The 15,296-nt window shown below is 33.7% G+C and overlaps 1 protein-coding gene across 1 annotated transcript; it reads left to right on the top strand.

The window, feature by feature from the left end:
- Positions 1-239: 239 nt before the first annotated feature.
- Positions 240-2,308, top strand: LOC149528747 (putative UDP-glucosyl transferase 73B6). The gene has a single exon (XM_089809116.1). The coding sequence runs from the start codon at positions 624-626 to the stop codon at positions 2,151-2,153; it is 1,530 nt and encodes a 509-aa protein (XP_089665242.1). The 5' UTR covers positions 240-623; the 3' UTR covers positions 2,154-2,308.
- Positions 2,309-15,296: the final 12,988 nt, after the last annotated feature.

The following is a 15,296-nucleotide window of genomic DNA, read 5'->3' as shown; positions in this document are numbered from 1 at the left end:
GCTGAACTACCTGTCAGAAATTTGTGAGAAGTCTCGCATGCCAACGCAACAGCAGACGTCGATGTCGAGAACAAATTGGAGTTAATGCAACACGGCAGCCATGCGCGATTAATAAGTCACCGTCGGCGATACCCGTACTAGCAAGATTCCACTACCATATCAAATCTGCTGCATGATGACAAATTAATTATGCCAAGCGTCACTTTATGGGTTACTCCTAATTCAAAACTCTCACGACAGAGTCTTATCATCAACTTTTCTTGTGGTTGTGACGAGTCCATCTCCATCTTCGCATGCGAAGTAATTTGAAAGGAAATGCATATGCAAGTTCCAGGAAAGTCACCGTTGGCGGTACCCGTACTAGCAGGATTCCATTACCATATAAAATCTGCTGCATCATGACAAATTAATTTTGCCAAGCATCACTTTATGGTTTACTTGAAATTCAAAACTCTCGTGACAGAGTCTTATCTTCAAATTTTCTTGTGGTTGTGACGAGTTCATCTCCTCGCATGCGGAGTAATTTGATAGGAAACGCATATGCAAGTTCCAGTAATAGGTGCCATATAAAGTAGTCATATATGAAATCGTCTGGCTGAAAGAGGTGCCCGAGGGATTTTATAATGTGCAGCAAAATGAATGGTGGTGAGAAGAGCAGCAAGCCTCATGTCGTAGTCGTTCCTTATGTCGGGCAGGGCCATCTTATTCCTTTCCTCGAGCTTACAAAGCTTCTCGCCTCCCATGGCCTCATTGTTTCTTACATCACCACACCGGGCAACGTTGCACGATTGCAGCCTCAAGTGGACCAGGCGGTCAAGAGTTCGAATCCCACCGTCGACATAAGGCTGGTCTCGCTTCCCATGCCTCCCATCGAAGGCCTGGAGCCAGGAATCGAAAGCTCCGAAGCCGTTCCGCTGCATATGAGTGGAATTCTCATGAAATCTTACTACAAGCTCGCTGGACAATTTGAGCAATGGTTGGAGGAGGAAATTAAAATCGCACAGGATCAGATCCAGAGTTCTCCGTCTCCTCCCGTTTGTTTAATAAGCGACATGTTTACGTCCTGGGTTCACACATCCGGGGCAAAATTTGGGCTTACCACTGTGGTTTTCCACACATCGGGAGCATTCGGCATGTCTGTGATGCATTCCTTCATGAAAAACACCCTGCAGAAGAATGTCGATGGAGACGACGAGTATTTCCAGGTCCCCGACCTTCCGTTCGATTTCAAGCTGCGTAAATCCGATCTGCCGTTCGCCATGCGAAACCCGGAGAAGAATCCCATGCAAAGCTTCGTGACGGACGAGATCAATCGCAGCATGGAAGGAAGCGGCGTGATTTTCAACACGTTTTACGAGCTGGACTCGCTTGGGATCGATCATATCAAGAGCTTGACGAAGAGACCTGTTTGGAGTGTTGGCCCTGTTCTCCCAAAGAAGATTTTCGAAGCAGAGGGAGTCGAACGCGCGACCCTTAACAGCCGAGGAAAGGCCGCGGATATCAGCGAAGCGGAGTGCTTGCAGTGGTTGGACAGCCGAAGCCCAAATTCAGTAGTATTTGTGTGCTTTGGGAGCCAATCGTCTCTGAACAAACAGCAGACAGAGGCCCTCGCAAAGGGGCTAGAGTCGAGCGAGCAGGCGTTCATATGGGCTCTCAAGCGCCTTCCTGGTATAGCCCTCCCAGAGGGGTTCGAGAAGCGGACAAAGGATAGAGGGCTGGTCATATGGGGCTGGGCGCCGCAGCTCCTGATCCTCTCCCATCCTTCCACAGGCACTTTTCTGAGCCACTGCGGATGGAATTCGACGCTGGAGAGCATAAGCCTGGGTGTCCCCATGATCACATGGCCAATGTTTGCAGAGCAGCCCTTTAACAATAAGCTTCTGGTGGAGCATTTGTGTATTGCAGAACAAATTTGTTCGCACAAGGACGGCGTGGGAGACGAGCATGTTGTGAAGAGAGCAGTTATAAAGCTGTTGGCGGAAGAGGAGGGGAATATGATGAGAATGAAAGCTCAGGAGCTGCGCAAAAAGGCAAAAATGGCAGTTGAGAAAGGAGGTTCGTCTAACGCAAACTTGGAGGCTTTTACAGAATATGTGCGCGTGCAATATGACAACTGGGTTTTCATGCATCGACCGTATGAAGAAAAGGGTTAACCAGAAAAGAACAGGACATGCACTCTTTTGTGAGAGAAGGAATTATTCTACAGAATCCAATTAAATTGGTAGAACTAAAATGGGGAAAATGTATTCGCTTTATTTGAAGTACAGGGCGGCAATGTAAATGTAAATGGATGACATGTTCAGCTTTACACCATCGCTTTCAGCTTGATTAGGTTCAGCTAAAATATATCTCGGAGTGTCGACAATCACAATTTGTATTTTGCATGAAACGCTTGACGAGTCTTTGTTTCCATCCAAGTTTGTGCACAATTATTTCTATGGCTTTATTCGGAGAAGACTGCATACTTCATTTTTCACGACCATGAGAGTCTTTATATCTTTTTCATTAAAACTAGCACTTGTACCCGCGGGTCCAACATTGCGCCGATTGTTATGCTAAAGATTGTGTTTAGAAATTTAAACTACAACTACATAGTTATTAATGAAAATCCAAAGTATCAAGTGCATATGAAGCATTGTAAATTCTAAAGACATTATTAAGAGGCATCATAATCATGACATATATTACTTGAATTACACATGGAAGAATGACTTAAACATGTGCAAATGACATGGTTGTGTTAAGTACATAAATGGTATGTCATGCTATATTTGATCTGAACAAAATTACTACCACTGATATTGTAACAGCTGGGCCTATTCATATTACAGTTAGATGAAATCTAATTTGTTTGCTACAGCCATTGTCTTCTTCATAAGATCAACAATAGTTGCTCTATATGATTTGACTTGAATTTCCTGCAACAAATTGCTACTTGTAAGAGACAGATTTATAGCAAAGTACTGAAAGAAATCATCCTATTAAAGTCTACTATACGTAAAACAATGTCAAGAAGTTGAAAGACATATATTGATGCCAACTGTTTGAAAATGGTGATTTGTAAGAAAAAACATTCAAGAATGGAAGTCAACATCTGAAGTAGCAACACAAATCAAAACAATTTGTCATTTGCAGCTGGAATCCATAAAGGTAGCAATATTAATCTAGCAAACATAATGCCTGCAGTTGGCCGTAACTCAAGCATAGTATTTGTTTATAATACTTCACGGAGAGAGGGAGAAAGTGTTCAAAGATTGCAAACATGAACATGCTGAGAACTTGTGTAAGATTACCACATAGCTATACAACAGCCTAAGATATGGACCAATCCTTATGCTATACAACAATTTGTCTCTTCTAAGAAATTAAGATGCAAAAATCCCAGTTTTTCATCTTAGTTGAAAACTATTTTCAAATTTAAGTTTTAATGGCTTGTACAAATCCACTCTACACCTAACATATTTCACATTAGCAAAGCTGAGTCGAATATAAGATTGAGAAGATTTTATGCATATAGCCCTTGGTACCAAAAATAGTCACAACAAACTTTATCATGAACAATTTCACGATTATAAATGATTAAAACATTTAAATCTTATATAGCTGGAAAATAAAGCTGCATAATTGGCATTAAAATTTGGAACAAAAAACAGTGTTTTATGTATAATACCAGGGAGTACATAACAGAAGATCTACTAGGCATCAGCAATGTAGCCCCTTTATTTTGGAAAAGAATGATTTATGTCTTCAACATAAGGAAACATGCAAAAGGTGTAGTAATTAGTAACTTTATTAGCAATTCAGATATCAGGGACATTAAAAGACATAAATAAGTAATTTAATAGATATGTTCACACAAATATGGATAAAACAACAACAAAAACATAACATAGAGATGACCTATTTTAGAGCAATAAACAATCATAAGGTTGTTGGAGCTTTCATTTGACATTGAATTTTTGTTGGATTTGTGCAGATAGTAGGGCCAAATTAGTGGGAGTCTCTGCACAAGGATACTTGGGCCATGTAGATGGAAAACATAAAGATGTTTATTTCAATCCTGAATGATGATGTTGACCTCAACCAGTACCCAAGAATCGTCTAGAGAAAGGAGATCAATGGCGATTTCATTGCAGCACTATTTTTAATTCTTCTCAAATAAGTATACTCTAAATATAGAAACCTCAATTAATTTTATTTTTTAAAATATGCTTTTCCTATAAAGTATTAATGAAGTAACCTAGAAGTTTTCACCAAATAAAAAATTTCAAGACCCAAATAAAACATTTGTTGACACCTACATACTCAAATCAACATTCAGATCATAATGAGATTGTCTCCATAGTATAGCATATATTGTTGACATTAAAGGCTGTGATACATAGTAAATTTTGCATTTAAATGCAATCTAAAATATTAGCTCTACACAATATATGCAAATGGGTTAAACAAAAGGAAAAATAAATTAGCATTCAGTTGTGTTGTTCATATAACAATATTTGGTATGCCCAATATATGACATTCTAGATCATTGGTACAATATTAAAGAGACAACATTGAGACACTTTTAAATAATAGTAGAGATGTGACTTGGAACAGTGTAAAAGATTTTTTAGCAAGGAAAGGCTTTGTTACTTACTTTGTTTAGAGAGACATAATTTGTAGTTGAGTTTCCTCATTCTTGCATAGGATTGTGTATGGATGGTTGTGTGTTTTCCTGAGCCTCTCGAAGATGAATGTTGACTGAAGATGGAGGCCATCTAAGCTTTTCACTCTAGATAAAGTTGTGAAAGTTAACCCTTTTCTCTTTGTTTTCCCAATGTTGATCGTAGCTTTTTGGAGAGTTAGGCCTTGAGATTTGTGTATTGTCATTCCCCATGCCATTCTAATTGGTACTTGTCTTCAAATTCCTAGAGATATCCCGGTTATTGGCACCATCTTGGGGTCAACCTCATTCCATGGTGTATTAGTGTAGTTGTCTACTCATACCACTACATATAATGGTAGATCAGGCGACTTTGAGCCAAGACTATAAAAAATCTCAATTACCTCACCCAGTGCTCCATTTACAAGTCCTACTTGTGTCCATATGTTTTTCATTAGCATGATTCATTCAAGCCGCATAGTTATTGATTTGACCTTTCTATATTTATCCAATGAGTCACGATGGTAGGATTCTTAATGGTTATTTTCCTCATCTAAATTAATGGTGTTGGTTAGGTATTTCTATGATAGGTATTACATGGCTTTCACTTAATAGGTCATCTTTAACTTAGCTTTGAAATCGTTTCTGCTCGACATCTAGATATATTTGTCTTGTTGAGATACCCTATCAAATGGTGAAGGGGAATTCATAAGTTCTGAGGCGATTAATTTAGGTTGCATCATCATTGATTTCACCTTTTTGTATTTATTCAACAACTAAGGATGGCAGGATTCTTAACGGTTGTAATGCTTCTTAATTTTTAAGATTCTTACTTATTTTCCTCATCTAAATATGGGGTTGGTTAGGTATTTCTATGATAGGTATTGCATTGCAAATACACACGAGTGAACATATATTGTTGAACGATTTTATATATCATCTACTATACATGTGTTGTTCAAATGTTACATTTTTATGCAATCAACAATATTAGTAACTAATTTAAACCATCACTATCAAAAAAACCCCACAAAATGACCCTAACAACAAAGTAAGACATTCCAAGATATAGAAGATTTCAATTATGCTATGAAAACCCTACAACTGATCCTCAACAATAGAGTGATGTCTCTCACTCATTTCCACTCAAGGTTCTAGTTGTGTAATGACTTTGGTTATAGTACATTTGCACTCTAGGTTCTAGTTTGGTACTAGCTTTGGTTATGTCTGTTCAAACTCAAGCTAGTTCACAATAGAATTTTTGGTGCCAACTATAAATTGGCATTTTTTGTAAATAGAATTGTGTTGTTACATAAGAAATGCAAATAAGATTAAATTTCTATTAAGAAATGCAGGATTTTAAAGTGTAACTACTATAAACACTCAAATATATGGATTATAAAACCATTCGGTTATCAACATATGTATTAATCATTTAGACTTGTATAATTAAACAATTGTCCAAAATGAATCTCTATAAACAAGGAAGAAAAACATGTTTAAAAGCATTAACATTTACAAAGGGCAACAAGTTCAAATTGAACAACCATTTCTTTGAGGTTGTTGATACAAACAACATAAGCTAGACAAAGACCTTGGACAATGAAAAAATCCACCTATAAATACAAAATCACCTCATAATTCTTTGTTTTTCCATTGCATTGCTTAACCAAACTTCAGGTAGATCAAAAATACTAGACAAATTGTAAAAATGATCATAAAAATTATTAGAATGATTTTTTAAACTGATCATATACATTAATAAACGTTAGCAATATAGCTTGTGGAATCTCTATTATTTAGTTGTGATTTTCTAGTCAACTTAAATAATCATGGATTTCATTTCCTTTTTATTTAATTCTAAGCTAGATTCTTTTTACAGATGAAGTTTCTAGTGGTACACTTTGATCCTCTCTATTTGAACAACATAGTTGCACATCTTTTAGAACTTTGTTTGAATATCATTGTTGCATATCTTTCCAAAGCTATTGGATGGGATTACAGATAAAAGGAAAAGATATTCATAGTCAAGATTATTATAAAAAAATAAATATATCATTTCTCCTCCTCTCCTTGTATTTTTCCCTCTTGTCTCCTCCTTCTAATAAAAAAAATTAAACATATCATTGTTCCTAGAAAATTTTCAAAATTATTAGATGTTTTTCCAATATATTATTTTTTGAAGTATTAAAGTTATATAAAAGATGTGAAATATTTTTGGAAAGGATTTTAGGAAATAGAAAGCAAATAAACATTTAAAATAATATTTAAATCATTCATTCCTCTCTCTAGAGTACATCTAACTATCTTTTCCTTTGTCTTCTTCGTCTTCCCCTTCTCTTCTTTTTCCTATTATCCTCTTCACCTCCTCTCCTCCTCTTTTATATCATCATCCTCTTGTCCTTGTCCTTGATCTTGTTCTCCTCATCTATCTATGGCTTCTCCTCCTTCTCCTCTTAATATAAAAAAACATATCATTGTTCCTAGAAAATTTATAAAATTATTAGATATTTCTATTTTTTTGGTGTCTTCTTTGTCTTTGCCTTCTTCACCTTCCTCCTAGCCTCATCCTCCACCATCTCCTCTTGTCCTTTATGTCATGCTCTTCCTTATCCTTCTTCTCCTCCTCCTCCTGCTTCACCATCTCCTTTTCTCCTTCTTTATGTAATCATTTTCCTTATCCTTGCTTTCTTGGTCTCCTCCTCATTTGTCTCTACCTCCTCTCCATCTCCTCCTCCTATCTTCTTCATCTCCTCCTCTTAATATTAGAAATTAAACACATCATTTTTCTTAGAAAAATTATAAAATTATTAGATGTATATCAAATATATTAAATTCTTTGAAGTATTAAGGTTATATACAAAAAATATATAATATTTTTAGAAGGGTTTTTAGAAAATAGAAAGAAAAAAAAAGCTATTTAAATTTTATTTAAATTGTTAATTATTCTTTCCTTAAAGAATTTCTTTATAATTTTATAAAATACAATATATAAAATTTTCAAACATGATAATAGATTTTATAAAAATAATTTTATTTTAAGATAATAATTTAAATGATCATTTAAAAATAAAATAATAAGACATGTCAAAAGAAAGGTATATTTTCTCATGGTTATTTAACTTAATTCCAATAATTGTTAATTAATTTTAATATTAATCAGTCAAGCCTTTCAGTTAAAGCTCCAGGATGTTATTATGTAGTTTTATAGTGTATGTAGTTATGTATTCATATATTTACATTAAAAATAGTTCTAATATTAAAAGAAAAATATATCAAAATTCTTACTTTAGGATGTAATGCTAATAAAAAATAGTAAGAAGACGACAATGCCTCTCAACTGCATGCAAGGAAAATTTTTGTAAAACTGCAACAATAGAATCAATTGAATAATTGCTCTCATTGTTTTTAAATTGATTTAGTTTAATGTTGTGGGTATTTTGTGCAGATTCAACATTCTATTAAGAAGTGTTTGTTGTTTAACATGGATTGATAGGCATGTGCTATGGCACTTTTAAAGCATGGCAACATTGAACCCACCTTAATTATTACAAGTTTACAATAGGTAGGCAACATATTGACTATATCATGTTGGGGAGAGATCATTTGAGGGTAATTGGGGGAAAGATATATAATAGAAAGAGTTACAGGAGGGGTTGAGGATGAGACACATGAGATTGAGAGAGAGAGAGAGAAGAGAGAGAGAGAGAGAGAGAGAGAGAGAGAGAGAGAGAGAGAGAGAGAGAGAGAGAGATGGTTTAGAGGTTAAGTAACATGAGGTTTAGAGATAGAGGGTAAACAGGTGAAAGACGGGTGAGAGGAGGGATGAGAAAGACTAAAAAAGAGTAATAAGTGGAAGAAGTATGATTGTGTGTGTGTGTGTGTGTGTGTGTGTGTGTGTGTGTGTGTGAGTGAGTGAGTGAGAGAGAGAGAGAGAGAGAGAGAGAGAGAGAGAGAGAGAGAGAGAGAGAGAGAGAGAGAGAATTTGAAACATAGTTCTAATTTTTTTTAATATTATTTGTAATATATATGGAAATAGAGAAAGAAGGATAGGGAAGAGAGAGGAAGAGAAAAGGGAGAGGATTTAGAAAGGGGGAATGGAACAAAGGAAGGGGTACAGAGATGGAGAGATATAAATAAAGACAAAACAAAGACATGTGAAAGATAGAAAGAGATATACTAAGCTATAAAAGGTAATAGAGAAAGACAATTAAATATAAAAAATTGAACATAGTAATTAAATTACAAAAAAAATTAAAAATTAATTTTAAATAAAATAATAGAAAAAGTTAAAATATATGCATTAAAATCACTAATAAAACCATTTTTTTAAAGAACTACATTGTAAATGTAAAATAATATTAAAATGATTTTATAACATTGTTCAATATTCTCAATAAACAATTTATAGATTCGGTGGACTTCCATTCATATCTAAAATTAATGTGCCTACACAAGCTCCTTGGAGTTGCTTTTGTAAGAATAGTAATGAATTACTATCAACAGACTGCCTTGCAAGACAAATGAGTTGAGAAAAGTGTAGGAAGGGGTATTACCTTGAGATGGTAATGGAGAGCTTGTTCTACAGACGAAACAAGAGGGATTAGCTAGCAATATAGTGTTCAAAATAATGGGAAACCCTAATGAGTATTACAAATAGAAGAATCACAAATTAGATACAATGAAAAACTATTGTAGCCAATGCATACCTATCAAATCTACTACAATTAATGAAAGTGCCAAAACTATGGAAAAGAAAATTCATATGCCTAACAAGAAACAATTCCTTTTGTTTGCTTCCATTGATAATGAGTAGTCAATGCACGGGTTGAAGGCATTGAGAGTATGAGGATGCTCACATGGAGCATACATGTGAAATGCATAGGTAGCAATCAACTTAAACATAGCAGCAATAGTTGGATGCCCCATAATACTAGATGAAAGACATAGAAATAATTGTGGAATTTTGCATGGCCCCAAACCTTCAAGTGCCAAAATATATTCTCAGTGAGATTTTCCCGACTCTCTGTATTGAACCCCAACCAACCAAAATCTCAGGTTGAACCATTTGTTGGGCTGAACAGGACACTTCTCGGCAAAGGATCCTAGAGAAGTAGCCTATCGGCTAAAGAAACAACAAAAAAAAAAAATGACGTCTGTTACATAATGACAAATGAAGTATGTTAGTCACCTACCTTTCTAACCCACAATCCAGACTTACTTTTGATTTTTTGTGGCTCACATGAGTTCACTTATGAATGTGAAGTAATTTTCTGTGCAATGCCATAATTACTATTTTACAATATAGTAATGCAAATATAATTGGTAATTGATGAAGGTGTGTTGGTAAACAGATTTGTTCTTTTGATTATGACCCTTTAATACCCAAATTTGGAACAATAGCTGGTTACAAACAGTTGAAAAGCCTCTTACAACTAAAAGGGGCTTTTCTCTAAATTGATAGGTACAACTCCCTATGCAAGATCTTCATTGAATTATGTTTTCATATTAAACTAATTCAAGGGTATGTTCTTGACTTGAGAGAAAAAGAGGCTTAACCAAGCTAGACCTAAATAGAATCTAGCTCAGGAAAATGAATATTTCTGAGCACCAAAATAGGTTTATGTATCCACACATCTTATGAATCCATAAATTTTATCCAAATATCAACTAATGTTGAACTAAGCTAATTCAAATCTGAACTATGACTAATGAACTGGAAATGCTGGAAGGATTTCCTCTTCAAATGAACAATAACAATACCTATCACATTCATATGTTGCCTCAAAATAGGGGAGGTAAAACTCTATTTTTCCCTAGTCCCAATTCAACAAAAGAGAAAATGTAAACTAAATACAATATTAATTGGAACAGAAAATGATTGACATAAAATGCCATTCAATTGTCTCTACAACAAAAAGTACTTCACACCAAAATTTTTTTGACCTCTCACTAATCTTTTCAATTCATACACATAGAGTGTTTGAGATGACCGTTACAATGGAAGCTTAATTGGTTCATCTTCTAAAACTGACAAATGGCAAGATGTCAGTTTGTCATATTACAAAATTATAAAAGAAAATGAAAAGAGGGCATAATATGAATCATTTAGACTTCTTCCCCTTTTCTGCTTTTGCTCTATATGCTCTATAGACACGTGGATTAGCTCTTCATGGTTAGGCACATGTATATTAGTGAATCTCAAGAGCCATTTTGAATCTTCCATCTAGAGTTTTGCGATTCTATTTTGACTATTGGAAGCCACTCCAGACAGATTATCTAGAAATGTAGAGAAGTTACTCTTCATTACATCCACTCCAATGAGAGCCTTTACTTGACCACTGTTTTGAGAATCAGTGTGTAGCACTCTCATAAGCTCAAATCCCCTATCTTGAGTCTTCTTTATGTTACTCTATGTTTCCTTGAGTCCCTTCTCATCCACCTGGATCATTTCTAGCTTGAACTGCATACTTTGGAGCCATTCGGACAAAGCTTCATTCTCTTTCTTCAGAATCTTTGCTTCAACTACTTCCTTCACTATCATTTGGATGATCATCTTTAAAAGGGAGATGCACTCATCACATGTCACCCTTTCTCTGACCAGAGTATTACTATTAGACAATTTGTTATCCTTTTTTGTCTCCAGTCCGAGGATAGCGTTTCCAATTTGATCTATGAGAGAAACTCCTTCTGATTTATGCCTCTCAATCCATTCTCTACCAATCTGGCCATAATGCCTATCTTCCTAGAGTTGGAAAATGAGGGCTTGCACTTCAGTTATACTAAGAGTCTGGGTCATAGACATACCAGAAATAGCTGCTAATGAAGTGACTAGTTGCCCAATCAATTTGTTCAGTTCTTCTATCTCAACTTTCATCTTGATCTTTGACAATTTGAGACTTTCCAATTCTCCTTCTATCACTTCATTACTTGATCTCCACAAGCCAACTTTTGTATCATGTCTAGCTTCTCCAAGATCAATTGAATGCAGAGTAAAATCATTAGGCATCATATCCTTAATTATCCCTCCTTTGTTTGCCTTGGCTATTTCCCTGTAAAAGCACAAACCTATGTCACCTTTTATAAAGGAGAAGTGATATCAGAATTTAAAGTCTTCAACTTTAACGAAATAAAAGTGGCATTTGTGCTTAGAATTTGAAGATGATGTAAACTAATGAAATGTGTAAAATTGGATGAAGTTTATGTCTATAATTTTTTTTTTTTAAATTGAGTGAAAATATTATTTATTTTTGAATTTTTAAAGTGTATTTTTTAATTTTTTAAAAATACTAAAAAATATAGAGTTTTTTTCCCGTCAAACAAATATATGTAAATGTTCATATTTTGGTTTGATTTTGGAATATGTTAGATTTAACATGTATACCTAGTGCACCGAAAAAGAAAAATTGAAATTTGGCTAATATTTTTGAAGTTATAACTGGTCAAAGTCAAAGTTATTAGAAATAGATAGTTTTTTTCTCTTGTCAAACTTTTTCCATCAAATCTACATATTTTTTTAAAACAAATTACATATTCTTGAAGAAGACTCTCTCCTCTAGTGCAACATAAAAAAAATTTAATTTTTTTAACATGATTTACTATTTTTTTCTTATTTTTGAATAGACATCTTCCTGAATCTTAAGATACCTACTTGTAATATTTTGAAATTATAACATATTATTCATAATCAAATTTTTTTTAAAAAATATATGATCATAATCGTGACTTCAAGAACTACAAAAGCATATTTTTAGTTTTAAAAAAACTTCAATTTAGTAGGTCAAATTGGCCTTCAAAGTGAGATGTTTATAGAAGTTCTGATTTTTGCTTGTTTGGCTGCCACATAGACTGTTTTGGCCGTAACTGTTCAGGCCAAAACTATTCTGACTGAAACACCTGTCGGCAGAATAAACCACCAGTGATTAATGTGACTATTTGATATTAAAAAAAATTGGTATTTCTTTTTAAAAAAATTAAATATACAGGGACAACAAAAATTGGAAGAGGGTTTTCAAAAGACAATTAATTTTGAAGCAATTTTCAACAACTGTTCTATGGATTTAATCAATATTGCAAAGGATCGAATATTTTGAAAGTGCTTTTTTTCTCATCTAATTATTTTTATTTTTATGTATTATATATTGAACCATTAGTTGATATTTAGTGAAATCTAAATTTATTTATTTTTCTTTCTATAGATTGAAATATTCAATGGGTAGTAAAAGGAAAAGATCAATGCAATATGATAGAAAAAGAGATGACAAAATGAAAGGCCATACAAAACATGATCAAAACCAATCTACTGAAATTCCTGAACATGATGAGATTCATGAAGAAAATGAAAGTAATGAAGAGGAAGAAATTGGCAATTCTATTGATAGAGACAAATTAGAAAGCATAAAAAATTTGATGAATTTGGATGAAGAACTACTTTTTAACCAAATTCCATCTAAAGATATGATAAATGATAACACTATCAGAAAGCATTGTCAGAACATGTGGGATGAATATTTCAAGGATAAAAGTATATTTGGACAGGCACAATTATTTGTCAAGTTATTTAGGAGAAAAGATATGAGACCTATTTTAGAGTTGTTGGGTGTTGATAATAGGAAAAGCCATGCCCATAATATTAATAAAACAATAGTTGAAAACTTGCAAAATGCTTATAACAAAATTGACAACACAACTCGAGGAGGTGATTTGAGTAATGCATGTAGAGCATTGATGACTACTATATCTAGTAGAAAATTGACACATAGAAAATAGGTACGTGCAATTTTTGATGTACTACATATATCTAGAAGAACTGTCTAGAGATACATCAAGAGGAGAAATATGCTAGATGATAACATTGAGAATAACTAGGTGAATATTTGTAAAGGTCCTCAAAAAGACAGGATTTTTGAAGAAGTAAAAAGACAAGTTATTGAATTTTGGACCACACATTCTCGTGTTTCTTCCAACAGGCATGATACTATAAAAATTAAAGATCAAGAAACAGGGGCCAAAATTGAACATCCAAAACATTTCATAGATATAACTCAAAGCGAAATTTTTGAAGCATTCAAACAAGAATTTTCAAATGTCAAAATATGCCAGAGAATGTTTGAGAGTTTACATCCTTCCTTTGTACGCATAAATAAGATGTGTGAAACTTGTTGTTGTAGAAATCATGTTGAATTTGGTCTACACTTGCAATCATTTAAAAAAGTTATGGCAATACTTGATCCTAATTTGGTCATCCCTAGCAGTACAAAACAATTTGTGAGGTCCATATTATGTGATAAATTAGAAGATTCAAATGAATTCAAAGTGCAATGCATCAAAAATCAGTGTGAAGATTGTGCAGATTTACACAATTTTTTTGAAATTATGCAAGTTGAGAATATTAATGAATCCACACCAGTTTCATGGATGAGATATGAATATGAGACATACCAAAATAATAGAGGAGATGAATCAAGAAAATTGTATTGAACGAGAGTGAATTGCATTATGATGAGTTCATGGCCAAGTTTCGTCCATTGATATATCCACATATCCAACATTGTCATGGTGCACGATCGCAAGCTAAACAGTTTCGTGATTCCAAAAATTGTTTTCCACCTGGTTGTATACTTTCAGTTGTAGATTTTTCTGAAAATTATACATTTGCACCTCATACAGAGCTCCAAAGCTAATATTATCATTCTGAACAAGTTGCAATATTTGTGCAAGTGACCTATAGACATGCACAATTTGAGGTGGATCAAATAGAAAGATTGGATGAAAATGAACACATCGTCATCAAAGAGGTTCATTTCTATATTAGTGATGATAGAGTTCATGACAGGAGTTATGTGGCTCATTGTTTTGCAATGTTTTCTGAAGATCTCAGAAATTGTAGAATAAATGTTTCAGAGCACTAGATTTGGTCTGATGGATGTGTCGGTTAGTATACACGAAATAGTTACACATTTATTTAACTTTATTTTAACTTATATTTATTTGGACATGTCTATTTCTATTTGATATATGTACACGGATAATTGTAGATACTTATCATGTTTGATGTTCACAAGACAATTCAAATCTGCAAAAGCATTTAGTTGGTTAGCAATGCAACATGCTAGAACCAATGTTAGGTTTTTATGGATTTTCTTTGAAAGTGGACACAGAAAAGGGGAGCATGATGAAGCAGGAGCATGTATAAAACGTGCGCTTCGACAACATGAACTTGCAAGTAAATATATGCATTTTAAAAATGTGCATGTTTAATACTCTAGTAGCATATATTTTAAATTTTATATATACATGCATATTGTATGTACATACAGGGAATAGGATAGAGAGTGCAAATCAAATTATTGAATGGTGCAAAGTTCATTTTTCTACTTGAGATATTGAATACAATAAGTGTTACTTTTGGGAGGTGAAAGGTGAACTAAGTTATATTTATTTTTAATGTATTTTTCAAATCAAGTTGAGTTTTTAATTAAATATTTATTTTGAAATATGACAATTATTTTTTGTATTTGTAACAGATATAGATCGATCTAATCCTTAAAATTGTCAAACGATTCCTAGAATTAGAAGTTTACATCAATTGATGACTACAGGAAACCATAAACCTCCAGTAATTAAAGTAAGAGAGAAAACATCTTTTTGT

This window comes from Cupressus sempervirens, chromosome 11, assembly GCF_028749045.1.
Source record: "Cupressus sempervirens isolate cs-2001-9-10 chromosome 11, ASM2874904v1, whole genome shotgun sequence".
In the NCBI taxonomy this organism is placed as follows: domain Eukaryota; kingdom Viridiplantae; phylum Streptophyta; class Pinopsida; order Cupressales; family Cupressaceae; genus Cupressus; species Cupressus sempervirens.
The sequence above is the reverse complement of the archived record's forward strand: the minus strand, read 5'-3'. Positions and strand labels throughout refer to the sequence as shown.

What these genes read in the sequence shown, in the direction of transcription:
- LOC149528747 (XM_089809116.1), top strand. Translation starts at nt 624, where the DNA reads ATGTGCAGCAAAATGAATGGTGGTGAGAAGAGCAGCAAGCCTCATGTC.